Genomic DNA, 18,262 nt, shown 5'->3' on the forward strand with positions numbered 1-18,262 from the left:
GAATACACAAACCCAAACGAAAGTAATGAAACTAACATTGTTGCAGGTACACAATTCCATTGTAGTGCAATCCTAAGCCTGTTTACTCAGCAGTAAGTGACATTAAGCTCAGTAGGATTTACTCCCTGGGATTGCAGCCAGAATCTGTTTTAACCAATCTTCTATTCTTACAATTAAAGAGTGGTAAAGGCATTAAGTCTAGCCTTTTAATGCATGCTTATGAATGAAGTGGGGGTTCTAATGTGTTAGCATTTGTCGCATAGAACCTGGGTTGCTAGTTGTACGAAGATGATCAGAGAAAGAGCACGAGGCTGCAATCTTGTACACAGTGTCCTGACCACAGTAGGGCTTGCAGCAACAAACATATTTGCTGTTCAGACACATTCCAATGTGCCCAGTGTTGCTGCCTGGATTTTAGCTCACATACTCAACCAAATCAACTGTGGCTCAGCACCAGTCTTTGCCAGCCAAGTCAGCCATAATGAGCACATAGTAAGCAGTACAGACTGATTGATGGACCTCACTTGTCTAGATTGTGGGGGGTTGAGAGCCCTGAAACAGAACCATCCATCGAAATTATGACTTTCTGAAAAGGACCAGTGATTCCAAAAGCCCCTTCCGCACACTTTGGTGGGAACAAAGGAATCAATAATAGACTCTCAATCGAGGGACTATCAAAATCTGATCATTAAACTGCAAACACACACTTCTAAAAGTACCTATATATATATTGTCCCATATTAGGGTGATCACCTACACTTTATGGCTAGCTCACTTTTGTAACTGAAGGTGAAGCGAATGTACATTAATCTGAATTTTATCATCTAGGAAAGGCTCTGAAGTTACAGATTCGGAGACCAGTTCTAGCAGTGGAAAGACTAGGACTGATTTCAGCTGCACGTGCCTTTTGTTGAGAATGGGAGAGATTTATAATTCATCCAGGGGGAAGTTCATTTAACAAGCAAATATAGGGTGCTTCGAGATAGGAATTTATTGTGGAATCAGGGCTGCTCATGAACACAAGGTTTGCCCAGCATCTGCCTGGCACGGTTGTCATCAAAATGCCAGTCCATACCCTTTTCTACACACACACCCCAATTTCCTTAACATGGAAGGTAAAATACCTCATTGAACATGCACAGCCATTGCTGGTGTGAAAGTTCTTTAGCCCAGTGGTTTGTTAGGTATGAGTTGGTATATTGGTAAACAGCCTCTACCACCATCCTACCTATGAGTGTGCTCCTCACATGAGCACAACCTAGCCATTTCGTTTCTGGTGGCCATGGCCCAAACAATACGAGTGTGCCTGTTTCTGCAGATTGCCATATGCGGAAGGCCTGTCCGTATTTCAACAGCCTAGTTTGGAGCAGCTGCTCTCTCAAGATCCTCAAACAGTACATGCAGGGAATTACTGACTCAACACACAATTTTAATACAGAGGTCTTTGGATGAGCATTTCGGTTCTTCGTTGCTGATGTGCTGCTGTTCTTTTCAATGGGGGACTGTTTGTTTATGCCGCTGATGGTTACAGGGGTCTGCAAAGTATTACATTATTAATTGTTTTGGATACTGCTGCATCCAAATCAAACAGCGGATTGATTTAGCTAAGTATCACTCTTGCAAAAGACCTCAGTATTATTATTATCATTATGGAAAAGAACAAATGAATGGAAATTGATTCCTGCCCCCCAAGCCCACCCACCCTGAAAAAGAAAGTACAAACCTCTGTTTCCTGTTGTGAATTAAGATAAATAAAGGCTTGTAATAGCACTTCTGGTGATTTTTTTTAATGAATGCACAAAAGTACCTGCACATATGCTCAGAATGGAACTGTAGTGGGGGAGGGGGTTTGATGGCAGGGACATAAAAAGCCCAGCACAGATGCATTCTTTCAAGCTCTGTGCATTGCTAATAACTGAATAGCAACAGATGTCCATAACCGGGGGGGGGGGGGGGATGGAAGCTAATTTGACAATAGGTAAAGGTAAAGGGACCCCTGACCATTAGGTCCAGTCGTGACCGACTCTGGGGTTGCGGCGCTCATCTCGCTTTATTGGCCGAGGGAGCCGGCGTACAGCTTCCGGGTCATGTGGCCAGCATGACTAAGCCACTTCTGGCAAACCAGAGCAGCGCACGGAAATGCCGTTTACCTTCCCGCCGGAGCAGTACCTATTTATCTACTTGCACTTTGAGGTGCTTTCAAACTGCTAGGTTGGCAGGAGCAGGGACTGAGCAACGGGAGCTCACCCCGTCGCGGGCATTAGAACCGCCGACCTTCTGATCAGCAAGTCCTAGGCTCAGTAGTGGTTTAACCCAGAGCGCAACCCGCATCCCCTAATTTGACAATAGTGTGCACATAAAAAAAAGAATCTGAGCTACCTTTTAGATTTATAAAGCTCGTATCTGGAAGCACCCATATCTTCCACTTACAACACTCATGGAAGGCAAGCACAGATCACAAACGGAAAAATGCTTTCCCTCCCATTTAAGCTCCCCAGGGGCCATCCTTTTCCAGCATTTGCTTTGTGATTTACCCAGTTACTTTTGGAGTTCCTCTTATTGCTCAACAATACAGACATGACTATGACTGTGTGAACAGTAAGGTCCCAGCAAATCTGGATGACGGGGTGGACAGCTTGAGTTTTTCCTTGATCTACACGTGGGATATTGGCTGACGTTAACGGATGAATTAGGAATACAAAACATACTGCATTTTAAAGACAACGTATTTTAGAACAGTTGACAATGTGGGGAGGAGGGGGGAGTGCATCTTAAAACACGGAGCCTTGCTTATATGAAACTCGACGTCCTTTTTGGAGTCTCATGAGAACTTTAAGGCAGAGCTTCCAACAGCAGACCACAATGCTGAAGACTTGAACAGCTTTCTCAGTGAGGTATCCAAGCAAAGCCCTATTACGGAGGCATTGTGGGTTCTTGAGGGTCCATTTTTTTATTGGATGTATACAATGGCTGTTATATAAAGGCACTCGAGTGTGTAGCCTCAGGCAGTGTGTTAATGGCAGTAGAATTATAGAATTCTAGTACATTACAGCAGACCCTATTGTTGGTTCCTAAAAAGGGGAAATACAGAATTAAAGAAACATTAAAGTTGATAACGAAATAATATAAATATACAGCAAAACTTCTAACAGGCAATTATTTAACTCATGGGATCAGACTATTTATAGGCTCAACGATCCAAAGTCCACAATGGCGAAAGGGTTATTCCAAAAGTCTCTTGGTCAGTTAGACCTCGCTGTTCTCCCCACAGCTGAACAAAAATTGTAATTTAGCCTTAACATGTTACTCATTTCTAAAACTCAATTTTGGCTTTGAAGTTCAAAAATTTTTAATTTAGAAACTGAGATTTTGAAGTCATTTTACAACCAGGATGACGTATCGCAAAAAAGATGGCGTTAAAAATACACACGTGTTTTTTTGAGTCACAGCATGAAGTTCCTGCTTGATTCAATACATTTCATTGGTAAACAAATTTTAGAATTCAAAACTTGCAATGAAGTTTGAAGAACGTTTTGGGGTTTTTTCCTCTTAAGACCTGGGTTTTGGGAGAGAAACAGCAAACCCAGGAACCAATGGGATGAGTGAGTTTGGGAGAGGTGGACCTTGGGCTATCTCAGGGCTACACTGGCCCCCCTCAAGCAACTTATGTTGGAAGCTCGGCTCTGCCCTCGCCGGTCCTGGAAGGAGCCTTTTAAAAAGTCCCATACGCTCAGAGACTTTGCGCCTGTTCATTGGGGGATACAGGAAGCCCAGAGCACTTGTTCTTTAGATGTCCCTTTTATGAAGAGGCACGTAGTGAGACCATTGATCCCCTACTGGTGAGGCTCGCTGACCTCCCGGAAAAGCAAAAATTCAACCTTTTCCTGTTAGGCAAAGATCGGAAGACGACTCGGATGGTCGCCAGATTCTGTGTACAGATCTGTAGGCGCAGACCACCCCCCGACCCAAACTAGTGCGTTAAGAAAATCCCCAAACTTGGTTTTATGGGTGACTCTGGGTCAGCTCCCTGCGGTAGTTTATTGTTGTACATTGTTTTTAAATTTATTGTTGTGCATTGTTTTAATTGTTTGCTTTCCTTCTGTGACTATAACCCCACATGTGTTTTATAAGCTGGTCTCCGACTGTAATAAATCTATCTATCTATCTATCTATCTATCTATCTATCTATCTATCTATCTATCTATCTATCATCTATCATCTATCTATCATCTCTCTATGTTGGCATAAGCCCCCAAAGGGGTGTTGTGGAGGGTGAGTAGAGTATTACATCTACTCCAAACCTCTTTTCACTCGGTCACAAGACCTGGCAACCCGGCATAAGTTATACGGGCAAACGGGGAAGTGTAAGTCAGACTGTATTTCAAAGGCTTGTTTTCTTCCTGCCAAACTCGTTCTGGATCAGCTAGCAATAACCTCACTCCTGAACAGAGTTTGGAACTGGGGTAACTTAAACCAGCATCAACTTATGCCGGCTTCCTATGCTTCAGGTTGCTCTGTAAGCTTCTACTTCGTACTTACCTTCTTATCCTTGGCAGTGCTTTTCCTCTCCTTTTTGGTTCTCTGCGTAAGAGATCCTTGGAGTATGAAATTCCTGTTGAATGTTCTAACAGGTGTAACCGGAGATGCGTCCATGTCCTCACCTGAAAAAAGAGTCGTCACCAGCGTTCTGCATAAATTCAAGAGAATGATGGAGGAGGCAACATGTGTAGCTAAGCTCCTACAAAAGAAGGGGGGCAAGGTTCAAATCTGGAAGATGCAGTATGAGCCATTCTCAACCTGGTGGCCTCCAGACTGCAGTGCCTATCAGCTCCATCAAGTGGTAGTCAATGATGATGGATGGTGGGAGTTGTAGTCCATCATTTCTGGAATGCACCCATTTGCGAAGGTTGCAGTGTGTCTTCCAATCGTGAGGCGACACTACCTCTTTCCTGTGGAGTTATCTCTTGCTGAAAGTGCACTGCGTAATTTCCCAGGCTTCCCTCTGAAGTAGGAAATTTTGGAAGTGGCAGAAAGAGACTTTCAACCAAGTATTTCTTAGGCTGCGTACATCTGAAGCACATTCAAAGAAGGTTCTTTCCCTCGAAGAATTCTGAGCACTGTAGTTTGTTACGGTTTGCTAGGAACTGTAACTCTGCAAGGGATAATGTACTGTGCTCAGAATTATTAGAGGAGGGGCAGATATGCTTAGAATGTGCTATACAGTTATAGTGCATATGCGAATAATCAATACAAATGACATGCTTGTTATAATGACCCTCAAGAAGAAATGGCAAAAGATAGTTAATATCAATTTCATTCAGCTTTAACGACAAAAAAGCCCAGAAAAAAATCCTGTCCCAGCTCTACCCAGATATGGGAAAAAATGGGAAGATTAGGGTGGGGAATGTAGCTGGCAACCCACCCTCTCAAAATTGTTTCTAAAATGCTTTTCTAAAATAAAACTGTTCCTGCTAACTTCCATTCATTTGCAGTGCTGTATATTCTCAGATGGAAGGGCCAGTGAATTCCATGAGACACTCCCAGGTAAGTATACACAGAAAATATTTTAAGGCAGCAATTTTATTTATAATAAAGTTATGATTGTTTGTTTTTAATCTGGCTTTGAAATATCCAAAAAGTTAACATGTATAATAAACTCATAGTTAGTGATGTGAGGTGAGAATGTTCTTGAGAATTCTCCGGAGAATATTATTCACAAACTGTAAATTCTAATGTAAGAACTAGTTTTACAACCCACATTTTAAAAAAAATCTAGTAAATAATAAGTCAAGTTATGATATTGCCAGTATAAGTGATGAATAATTATTTTTTGATCCAGTTATATTAATGGGCATTGTGTCATTCACCATTGGCAGTTCTGAAATGTGAGCTACAAAAAACATTTTTATTTATTTTTAGTTTTAAAAATGCTATTCATTTAATTTGATGAACATTTGTATTCGTATGTATTTCAACTATATGTAATAGCCTTTTTTCTATTTTGTTGTGACCTTATTCTTTGCAATTCTATACCCTTGACCAGTGTGATTCCCCCCCCCCCCGAAAGCACATTTAATGCTTTATACACTTAAAGTACCTAGGCCTATACAATTCTGTGTAACAGCATGTGAGGTGGCCTTGATTTAAACAGTTGACGTTTCTATATTTTTATTTAGTGCCAGTTGCTGGTTTTTGCAGTGCCATTTACCAGAGATTGACATACTGAAATATATTATCATATAATGAAAATATATTTAATGTTAATGGCTTCTTTATTATATATATGCATATATAGCCTTGTTTATCAAGCTGTGTTTTAGTCACCAAAACAGTTATGAAGTGTTAGAACTATTAGAAACACAAGATAGCCTATTACTGAATTTACTTGTATCAAACGTTAACATGCCAATTGTATATTTTGACTTGTCCTATATGTACATGTTCTAATGGAAGAATAAAATATGATTTAACTACTGAGTTTCATTACACCAAACCTTAACATGACAATCACTGGTGCCATCACCTTAGAATGGTTTGGTGCAAAAAATCAACGAATGTGAATTCACTGCATTGCCCCATTGCATAAAAGTATCTGTACAGTTTTTGGTTGCCATCTGAACAAGTTTATCTATGAATAAACATGTATATTAACTAATTATATTATTTTCAATGCATTAAAATTATATCATTTTCAATGAATTAAAATGAATATTTTCCTATTTCGAATGAAAATTCTCTAATATTCACATTAATCGAGAATATTCTCCAAAAGATCATTCTTGAGAATTTAACATCACTACTCATAGTATAATTTTCCATTGTTCCTAAATTGGTCATATTGGCTGTTGATGTTGGCACCCATCTTTCTTGAGAGACAATGGAGTGCACCCCTGGGGATGAAGTCAAACCACTGTGTTAGCAGCACTGATGTGATCTCCCTGGGGCGCCAGCCTGGGCAGAGTGTCTGGAGGTCCTGGGCTGCCCAGACAAGACCCCCCTCTCAGCCTCGCTGATGTGTTCCAAAGGAAAGCAGAGCAATGTGTTTGGCACCAGGTTGGCTGCAGAGTTGCTGGAAGGAGACAAACAAAGGTGCCACCCAACCGTCTTAGGGACTCCACTCTGGATTTGTGTCTTTTCTTCTCCTGAGGATACCCCACAAGGCAGCAGAGATTTAGGATCAGAGTTTTCCTTCTCCTAGATGGGCTCCCTTCCCAGGTTGACAGGCCCCATCCGCCCCTCACTTCCCTCTAACAGCATGTGCAGAAACCGCCTTCTTGACCGTTTGGACCCATTCTTGGTCTTATCCACTCAATCTGCCAAAGCCTGAGCTCAAGTGCAGGGGAAGTCAACATGTACTACAGAATCAAGATAAGCATACTGTTATTTTCCACTGTTTTTCAGTACCTGTCACTGGTGGAGCTGGAAGCTTTCGTCTCTGCTGTCTTGATGTGTCTATCGTGTGCATCTATGGGATGAAAAATGCCCCACAGTTTATTAGTAAATAATTAGCACATAACAGGGAACCAATACTGGCTCCAGTCCAACTCTGGCTACATACAGCTGGTCAAATGCAAGGGCTAGTAGTCTGGACCACAGTGGACCAGGGACATCCATCCCCCACCTGCCTTACAGACACATGGCCAGCTTAATGAGGACTAGGTGAGGATTATGCTGCAGATGTTGACACACATTTCAGTGGGCATCTATACCAGCTTTGGCCATACAGATGTGTGCCTGCTTCACTACACAAGTCTGGTTGGATCAGTGGGGTGGCTACTGGTTTAATTTTCCTCACCTGGTTTGTTTGCTGTTGGTCACGTTTCCTTGTCAGATGAACACACGGAGCTACATTCAAGCCTGCCACTGTTAGCGCTGAAATTCTGCTCTCTATATCTGAAATCTTTAAAAGAAACATTCAAACAATAATTCAAATCAGCAATGAAAACAGATGAAAACACATATCCGGGTAGACTTGTTCAAACAGAAATGTTTTTAGTAGGAAGGTGCCTGCCTGGTGTCAAAAAGCAGGGAGTCCCACGCTGCCACACTAAAGAATTGATTTCTTACAAATGTGGAATGAGTATTATGCGACATTTACAGCAGTACTAGTTCCACAGATTGAAATGGTCGAGCGGGAATGTATGGGGAAAGAAGATATTGCAGGCAAAATGCCTGCAAGTTGCTAAGGGCTTTATATACAGTATTGTGATGAATGTAGCTGAGTCCATCTCACGGGTGGTTGTTTAACACAATGAAAGAATACGAAATTATCTGGCAGGTACGAACTGGGGAGCTAGCTGTTCATCTCACCTGAAGTTCTGCATGATGAACCTGTGCTGCTGCTGTTGCCACTTGGTCTTCCAGGTCAGCCAACTCTGATTCTGAACTAATGCTGTTAATTCTGCGTGCTGCATCCTCAAGGTCATTGAGCTGACTCTCCAAGCCATACACACTGCCGGCTGTTAGGTAGACCTAAGCAGTACATGTGCCAGAATCCAGTTAGGTAAGTCTACAGCTTTGGGGCCTCTTCAAGTACTAGGGCCTGAGGTATCTGTTGCCACCCCACTGACCACTACTGACCAACACTGCATTAATCATTCATTCATTCCACATTTTAATGTGTTTTCCCATCACATTTGGAAGTGCAAAAGGCAGTTTTTTTCCTGTTTAAAGTGAATTTGTTGTGGTAGGGCACGCTAAATTTCCTCCCTTCTGCAAAACACTAACAGTCTGGCAGAGGTGCTTTAGAGACAAATGCGTAAGTAGAAACATTGCAGTTTGGGATGCCAGTGTCTGCAAAACATTGCTTTGGCCAAAGATCATACTGTACAAGCAAGAGGCACTTTTGCTCATGCAGGTGGGGAAAGGGAGAAGTGATTTCCCTCTTCTCCAGCCCCAGGTCCTGCAATACCAAAAGTGGTTCCAGAGCCAGTATTTCAGGGAAATACAAGAGGACTCTTGATGTTGAGAGTCCCCACCAAGAAGCAGGTGTGCTCTTCACTCACACAGTGGTATATTTGGATCCAAGCCAATGACTCCAAATTGGTTTACATTCATGTAACTACAGTGGTGAGTCTGTGTGTGATCATGAGGCTATCTTCAACATGACAAGTCTTAACTCAAAGGATAAAGGTAAAGGTAAAGGGACCCCTGACCATTAGGTCCAGTTGTGGCACTGGGGTTGCGGCACTCATCTCGCTTTACTGGCCAAGGGAGCCGGCGTTTGTCCACAGACAGCATCCGGGTCATGTGGCCAGCATGACTAAGCCGCTTCTGGAGAACCAGAGCAGCGCACGGAAACGCCGTTTACCTTCCCGCCGGAGCGGTACTTATTTATCTACTTGCACTTTGACGTGCTTTCGAACTGCTAGGTTGGCAGGAGGTTGGCAAGGATACAGCCCTTTAAAAAATGCTTTGCCCCCCCCCCCCCAGTGATTTTACATTCATTTTGTCCCCATAGGAGCTTAGGGCAGAAATGGATGAATAAAAGATGAACATTCCGATTTAAGAAACAATATGCTTGGATTGATTTTGGAATATTAATGAGGACTAGTGAAAATTCACAGACGTGCTCTGTTTGTAAGTTAACCTTAGAGAGCGTACGTGTGTGCTTGATTTTCTCCGCTAATCTACTTGTTCCGTGCTTTGGTTTGAGACCTCATTTATCTCTCCCTGACTATAGAAAATGCCCCAACAGCTCATCCAAACCTGGCTTCAACTTTACTACTACTGCATAAATGTGTTTTCCTGAATCAGAGATAAGTAAACATGAAGGAAGTGATTCACACTGAGGGACAGATATTATTATTATTATTATTATTATTATTATTATTATTATTATTATTAATTATTATTATTATTCTGCCCTATACCCGCAGCTCTGTCTCTGTTGCTCTGTGTCTGTTGCTATCCCATTCTTATGCTGTCAGATGCATTTTAGAACCCTGATTCTAAATCTCACAGGGATAACAATAAGAATGGGGGGCTTTGCTCTGATTAAGAATACCTAAACAGGGCTTTTGTCTTTTAGTTTGCTTGGGTTTTTTGTATACACAATTGCCATTCAAAACCAGCGGCTCTCTTTTCCCACAAGAGTAAGCTAAGCAGGACTACCCACAGCACAGACAGATATAACATGAAGTCTTCTGCCACTCTTACATTTTCTTCCAGTGTGGTGAGCTGCTCATCAAGTCTGATAGGGTCTGCACCCAGGGGGAACTCTCCTTTGCCTTTGTCAGACACATCTGCTGCAAAATCACAAGGACCTGTAGATTCTGCTATGAGCTCCTCTGTTGCATTGATGACTTTTAGGACCTCAGTAGATATGTTGCAGAGAGACACTGCAGAATATTTCTGTTGTAAAACAGGAAAGTTTCTTGTTAGAAGGAAGAGGCAAATGTAGTGAAATTGTTTTGCTTCATGAATACACAAAGGCTCCCGCTTTCCTTTTTTGATAAGCTCCCGTTTAGCCACATAATCTGCTTACAACATGGAAACCATAATAATAATAATAATAATAATAATAATAAATTTCTTGTCCTGCACTTTGCCTAGCTAAACAAAAAACTGTTTGGGTCTCTTGCTCTTTCAAGTCACCATCTATCTATATAATGAAGCTGAATGTTGCAGAGATTTTTCCATATGGACTTTTTTTTTAAAAAAAAGCAGATTACGACTAAACATTATGATTCAAACACATGTGAAATTGAGTGAAATAGAATAATCTATCCTGAATCATACCCACCATCTCCCTAGTCTTGGAGTTGATTGGGGTTTGAAGAATAGACAGGGAGATTGGCAAAGCCATGGTGAAATCTACTCTCACCAGTGATCTGTATCTCCCATCAGTCAAGTTGGTATAAAACACCAAATCCAGGCCATGGTCTACAATGCGCTTTTGAACATGTTGCCATTCTCCTTATCTACTCATGCATGAGCTTCATAATTTATACAGTGGTATCTCGGGTTAAGTACTTAATTCGTTCCGGAGGTCTGTACTTAACCTGAAACTGTTCTTAACCTGAAGCACCACTTTAGCTAATGGGGCCTCCTGCTGCCACCGTGCCACCAGAGCACGATTTCTGTTCTCATCCTGAAGCAAAGTTCTGAACCTGAAGCACTATTTCTGGGTTAGCAGAGTCTGTAACCTGAAGCGTATGTAACCTGAAGCGTATGTAACCCGAGGCACCACTGTACTGGCAATGTTATTCAGCACTCACAAACAAAAATCTGATGTAAATAATAATAAAAGCCAATAGTTTCAAGGATGGTTTATTCTTTTACAACGAATCAGATCCCATTGTATTTTGAGCTGCACAGGGAACGAGTTGCAAGAGAACTGACATGACAGAATGTTTGCTTATTGTCGAGGACAACAATAAGTAAACGTTTTGTCATGCCGCCTGAGACAGTCGGCTTCAAGTTTGGTTATTTGCAGACTATAACAGGGTACAGATAAGAGAGAGCTCTGCTGGCTCTGACCACGCTGTAATTGCTTTCCTAGCAGGTTATGGTTTCCTATCCACAGAACAAGCAGTGTTGTACTTTAGCTATTTGGGAAGTAGACATAATTCGGTGGTAGTGCATTTGCTGTGTACACAGAAGGTTTCCGGTTTCATCTCAGAAGGTGTGTATGTAGCAGGTCTAGAAAAGATCTCAGTTTGATACCTTGGACAGCTCCTGCCATTCAGAGTAATTAGCCCTGGCAAGATAGGCCAGTGATCTGACTCAGCGCAAGGCAGATTTGTATGTTCGCATTCTTCACATGCCAGTTCGTCAGTAAGATGTTTACCGAATAAATGCTCTTTCAATGCCTTCATACATTGATCTTCCAACATATGGTTGAAGCATCATGATTAGAGAGACACTCAGGCAGCAGGTTAGATAGAATCAGGTCTTTGGCCTGTCTGGCAAGAATAACAGTGATAATTAAAGCAGCCAAATGTTTCCTGTCTTCACAGACTGGGAGATACTTGAATCATGAAGAGCTGCTCAACCTCTCATGATGTTTCCAAGTTTCCCATTTACTCTTGCAGGTGCCAATTAGTTTGAAGGAAATCAATAATATTTAGGGAGAAATCAATGCTGTAGAGGGGCTTGGTAGTTATTTTAGGTATTTTGCTTTCACTGGCCTCTTTTCCATGCCCCATTATTCCATTAATTATATTTTTTATTTAAAACAAAAAGCTGCCAGAGCTATTACATTTTCTTCAAAGTATCTACATAATGACAAATGTTTCAGTCTTCAAAGAAATGTGCCCGGAGTTCTTCCTTCTTCATAATCCAGAGAGCACTTGAAAAATATTTATTAAGTCTTAGATCTTTATGTCTTGCTGCAATCCTTTATAAACAGGTCACAAATGATGTGAAACATTCAGAGCTTATGCACACAACCCGAATATCACCAGTTGTTACATAGACCAGCAGTGATGATGGTTTTACTTTATTGACTGTGTAAACACTTCCAAAAATATGTACAATCGTATCTTGGTTTTCAAACAGAATGCATTCCAGAAGTCCGTTCGACTTCCGAAACGTTCAGAAACCAAGGCGTGGCTTCCGATTGGCTGCAGGAGCATCCTGCAGCCAATCAGAAACCGTGGAAGCCACACCAGACGTTCGGCTTCTGAAGCAAAGTTCGCAAACCGGAACACCTACTTCCGGGTTTGTGATGTTTGAGTTCCGAGTTGTTCGTGAACTAAGCTGTTCAAAAACCAAAGTACGACTGTACCAGTGCCTGACTCAAGCAAAAAGATGGCTATCACGGGCATCCCACAATGGATCATTGGTCAGTGGCAAAACTTCAATGGCAACTACCGACATGGATGCTCTCATTCCTTAACCAGCAATATTATATTTGATTTCCCATGAATTACTACTGCTTCCTATCATGAGAACACCAGTTGTGGCAAGTATTAGAACTACTGTAAAAAGAACCCATTGCATTAAAGTGGATTAGAAGAGACTCATTAGTGAGGGCTATTCAGAAGAATAGCTCTATCTGATAGACTTATTTTGGAAGCAGTGACACAAACTCTCTCTCTCCCCCTTCCCCTGTGCAGAAAGCAGGGATAAAGGGCATAATAGAAATAATTGGGCACATGGCCATGAGAACCAAGAACCACAAACCACCATCAAGCTGTAGCGCTTTTACAAACAGATCTCTGTGCTATCATATCTCTGAGTTGCTGTTTTAAATCATGGCCTATATTCAGCCTCTAACTGCCCAGTCTATAATTTCAATCATCTGGATGATTTGACTCACCAGGAGAAAGTGGGTTTTTGGAGGTAATGGAAGAACCCTGAATCAGGAGGCTGGCTCTGATTTTCCTACTATAAATAAAGTAGGTCTAGCCATCAGAATAATGTTGAAATGTTTAGGTGGAATAGGGGTTCCCTTATAGTCATAAGAATGTACAGAGAAAGGTCAAGTAAACAGGTGGACAACTGGTACTGGGGAGAAAGCCCTTTTGACTGGCATTTGCTGTATCTGACTCTTCATATTGCTGAAAACTCATCCTTACCTGCAACAGGCAATTCTCAAAGATAGCTGTCACATCTATTCTGTTTCTCAGCTGAGCAACAGGGAAGTGACAGACATTTAGGCAATCTAGCTGTGCTGTTGCAGTTATAGAGCTAAAGAGAACCGAAATCCAAAATATTAGCTAAAGCTTCTGCATCAGTTCTGCCAGCATTAACTTTAAGCAAATGGCAATTACTAACATTTAACTGCAGTAGCATAGCATAGGTTGCCAGTGTCCAGGGCAAGGCAAGTATTCTTGGCATCGCCCACTGATAGGCTGGAACGAAGAGCCAATAGCTTGGCGACCTATCCAAGTGGCAGCTGTGGCACCCTGTGAGCATCAAGCATGGTGGAAAGCAGGATGGGGGATTGGTTGGCAGCACGTATCTTTCTAAAACCCATGCAGAGGGCGTCCTAGGAACTGGCTGTCATTGCAGAGATAGGAACATGGGAATGTGTCTTTGCATCATTGGTCTATTTAGCTCAGTATTGTCAACATTGACTGGCAGTGGCTATCCAGGGTTTTAGGAAGGGGATTTTCCAGCCCCTCCTGGAGAAGTTAGGGATTAAACCTGTAATCTTCTCTTTTCCATTGAGCTAGAGCCTTCCCCCCTCTGGAACTAGCTTTGACTCGGAGACCTTCAGCGACTGTTGATGACCTGACAGTAGGGATGGAGGAGACATTTTGAAGTGAACTAACCTAATTTGCTGATCACAGACAATTTAAATGATGGGTTTTTTTATGCTTAAAAGGGACTGGCCCTATGATTGAGAAACTGACCTGGGGAAGGCAGAAACCGATTCATCTGTTCCTACCTACTGGTAATTCCACTAATGACAAAGAGGCTGCTCATGAATACAGGAATGTAGCAAATTGCATTAGGCTGAGATCTTTCCCATACATCCTTTCCCCCAGTCTGTTCTTGTTACTTGCCAGCTGAAAGGTTAATGGTGCTAATTTGAACACTGAGATCCCTTAAAATTGGTTCCACTGAAACTACGGGGTGATACATTTGTGAATGGCAACCAGTAAATTCAGGAGGAGATCCAGCAAAGAATGGGACAGAAGTAGAATATGAGAGGTAGTTTAAGGGAAAACCAGCACTTTTGCTTTCTGTACTAAAAACCTACATTAGTTCTTGTTAACTTCCTCACTTATGTAGTTACCAATATTTAAGTGGTTGTGGTACTGGTATATTGTATTTGCATGCCTGATATTGAACTTCCATCATACATTATTGCACTGGAACCTGATTTTAAAGGGTATTTGAATTCTATGAATATTTCCATGCTCCACTCCAAATATCCTACTTTTAAGCAGGTTTTTGTTCTTTTTTAGATGAGGCTCAAAAAGGGAACAAGTGGAAGGGGATCTTTGTTGCCAAAGCAGTTGGGCTGCTTTTTTTGAGCTCCAATTAAGATGCAGTTGTATCAGAATGTGGATAGGGGTGTGCATTTGTATATGAATCTCATTGAAAAACCAATTCAATGTGAATAAGCAGCATCCGCATTCAGATGTGCACTATTTTGTACTCACATCCAGGATGTCTCCTATCTAGACACACTGCACTGCTAAGCAACGGTCTCATGGCAATATAGTGGGCACCCCAGTATGGCGGCCTCAACACCCTCCCCTCCCGAAAACTGATGGTCTCTCCCCCCTCCCTAAACCAATTTAAACTGAGGACAGACTTTTGGTTTCATTTGCACCTGTCAGTGATGCTGTCACTTTTAAGTCTGATTGATTTCAATGGGAGAAATAAACTTGCGCTTAAATTTAACCCATTTAAATAAACTGGACAGAAAAGTGCTTAACTTTGACTGGGCCATTACTTCTAAAGTTTTGGTCATAGCTGAGTGAGATAGTAGGAACCTTGGACTCTGAATTCAACGGTGATTTATGCAGTGACTTATGCTATCTCTGAGGAAACGTCAAATCAACATGAGGCACACAGAATGAGTGCATAAAAATCTTTTCCATCGCTAATGGTTCTTGGCAGTATTGACCACATCCTTAAATCACCATGCACACATTACAAGCTCCATTACTGAGGTGCTTTATCATGCTCACAGCCGTGTGGCTGTTCTTCAGTCAATATCTGTTGTCTTCATCTAAGGGGTGGTAACAGGTTGTACATTGATTCATCATTGTTGGAGTTACGCAATTCACTTCAGACTTCACAAAAATATTGAGGGGAGGAATTGAAATGTACTTCATACCATGCCTTTGACTCTCTTTCATTCCTTCAATTTGCATTCCTTTTAAGTCTCACAGTAAAAAATGGCTGTGCCAACTAGTTTCTTAGAACTTATAGTAAACTTTCTGAGTGCTGATTCCAATACTCTGGGGGCATTTTTTCAGCTGGAACTCACTGGTACCCTGTTCTGGCACCTCTCAGGTGGGCGCCATTGCCATTCTAAGAGAACAAAGGAGGTGTTTAAGGAGGCATTTTCTAGAAAAAATAGCACTGCTTATACTGCCAAAATTGTACCATATAAACACAACATGGAGGTATCCACAGGCTTTAGCAGTGTTTCCCAACCTTGTGCCTCCAGCTGTTTTTGGCCTACAATTCCCATCATCCCTTGCCACTGGTCTTGCTAGTCAGGGATGATGGGAGTTGTAGTTCAAAAACAGCTGGAGGCACAAGGTTGGGAAACACTGCTTTAGGGAACCCATATAGTCTGCCCTTGGATAAAGCAACCTCCTACATCTATATTATTGTGTTTCTAAGCAGTTTTCTCCAAATTTCTGACTGCAAGGCACACCTTTTCTAAATTAAAATTGGAGTCACACTTCTCTTCTCCAGCCAAAAAAACACATATTATTTTTACTATGTAGGAGCAAGAATAAGCTGCCCCCAGAAGAGTCCAACATTGTCACTGTCCCTGTCTTAGGTCAGAAGTCAGGCTGACCTAAGACATTTAGCTGAAAGCAAAGGACAAGATGGTATTCCAGCATATTTGGGAAGGGGGAGAATAATAATAATAGTAATTCTATTATTTATACCCCACCCACCTGGCTGGGCTTCCCCAGCCACTCTGGGTGGCTTACAGCATATCTAAAAACATAAAACATCAAGCATTAAAAACCTCCCGATACAGGGCTGCCTTCAGATGTCTTCTAAAAGTTGTGTAATTCTTTATCTCCTTGACGTCTAAAGGGAGGGCGTTCCACAGGGAGGGCGCCACTGCTGAGAAGGCTCTCTGTTTGGTTCCCTGTAACTTCACTTCTTGCAGTGAGGGAACCAGCAGAAGACCCTCAAAGGGAGGACCTCAGTGTCTGGGCTGAGCAATGGGGGTGGAGACACTCCTTCAGGTGTACTGGGCCGGGGCCGTTTAGGGCTTTAAAGGTCAGCACCAACACTTTGAATTGTGCTCAGAAACATTCTGGGAGCCAGTGACGATCATTTAGGACTGGTGTTATATGGTCCCAGCAGCCACTCTCAGTCACCAGTCTAGCTGCCGCATTCTGGATAGTTGTAGCCCCACGTGGAGTGCATTGCAGTAGTCCAAGCGGGAGATAATTAGGGCATGCACCACTCTGGTGAGACAGTCTGTGGGCAGGTAGGGTCACAGCCTGCATACCAGATGGAGCTGATAGACAGCTGCCCTGGGCACAGAATTGACTTGTGCCTCCATGGACAGCTATGAGTCCAAAATAACTCCCATGGTGTGCATCTGGTCTTTCAGGGGCAAGGTTACCCCATTCAGGACCAGGGAGTCCCCCACACCCACACATACCCTGTCCCTCCCCGCCAAACAGTACTTCTGTCTTGTCAGGATTCAACCTCAATCTGTTAGCCACCATCCATCCACCAACCACCCCAAGACATTCACACAGGACCCTGACTGCCCTCAAGCCCAGAAGTCTGGCTCATGTTTTATGATTAGGGAAAATGAACAGGTTGACTATCAGCAGCATACAAAGCAAAAGTTTGACTCCTTTGTTATTGTTTTCTTTTGCTACAATAGGTTTTATCTGAATGGTGAGCAGAACAGTTAAGAAGCAACTTAGAAATGCATTATTAGAAGTGCTTTTTATCATATCCAAACTCTGCAAACCTCAGAATACGAGTAAATGCATGGAAGAGTGATTATTTCAGATGAAGCTCACTAGCGCACATAAAATCGTCCAGTCTCACCTGCTGAAGTGCTGAGGTTAAAAACTGGAGTTTAAGATGGAGATCAAAAGCCTTTTGTTTTTCCTAGGTAGTTGGAAAGCAGTTTAGAAAAGAAGAGGAGAGAGAAATTAGATAGTGGTAGACACAATTCACTGGGCAAGAGCTATGGAGTGAAGAGAAGACAGAATAAAAAGATTAAAAAAATGTGTACTAGTTTGAACCTACCATTAAAGGTTACTATCCTGCCCTCAGCTGCACATGGTTTGGGGAAATGGGAGCTGTTCCACCATGGAGCTATCCCACACAGTTGCAGGTATATCGTGGGCACAAAGTAGAGTAGTGTTGTGGGTCTTCTCCATCTGCTTGTTACCCTCCCCCCTCCCATTGTCACTTGCTGCCCCATTACAGTAATAAATGTAATTAAAATGGAAGATCATTTAAAGGGTTCCCCTGCTGTTGTTTGAAATACTTGTTCACTCATTAACACAGCAAATCAACTTTTATAGTGGATGAAATGCTCTCAACCAACTGAACAATTTATCACTAGACTATGTTAGATTAAAAAACCACTATCTATGAAGGCAGTTCTTTGAAGTTTCTACAGCAAAAGAGGACT

At 42.1% G+C, this 18,262-nt stretch overlaps 1 protein-coding gene across 3 annotated transcripts in view; it reads right to left on the minus strand.

The window, feature by feature from the left end:
- Nucleotides 1–440: 440 nt before the first annotated feature.
- The window catches only part of MYRIP (myosin VIIA and Rab interacting protein), a 153,421-nt gene continuing 135,599 nt past the window's right edge, over nt 441–18,262 (minus strand). The window contains exons 12-18 of one of the 3 annotated variants that reach the window (XM_028750615.2): nt 17,668–17,730; nt 10,159–10,353; nt 8,311–8,472; nt 7,796–7,900; nt 7,405–7,465; nt 4,540–4,661; nt 441–3,071 (exon numbers count right to left, since the gene is read on the minus strand). In XM_028750615.2, coding sequence (XP_028606448.2) covers nt 3,039–3,071; nt 4,540–4,661; nt 7,405–7,465; nt 7,796–7,900; nt 8,311–8,472; nt 10,159–10,353; nt 17,668–17,730 — 741 coding nt within the window. In that variant the 3' untranslated portion in view covers nt 441–3,038. The other 2 variants (XM_077916426.1, XM_077916427.1) reach the window with 2 other exon arrangements.

This window comes from Podarcis muralis, chromosome 12 (genome assembly GCF_964188315.1).
Source record: "Podarcis muralis chromosome 12, rPodMur119.hap1.1, whole genome shotgun sequence".
NCBI classification, from domain to species: Eukaryota; Metazoa; Chordata; class Lepidosauria; order Squamata; family Lacertidae; genus Podarcis; species Podarcis muralis.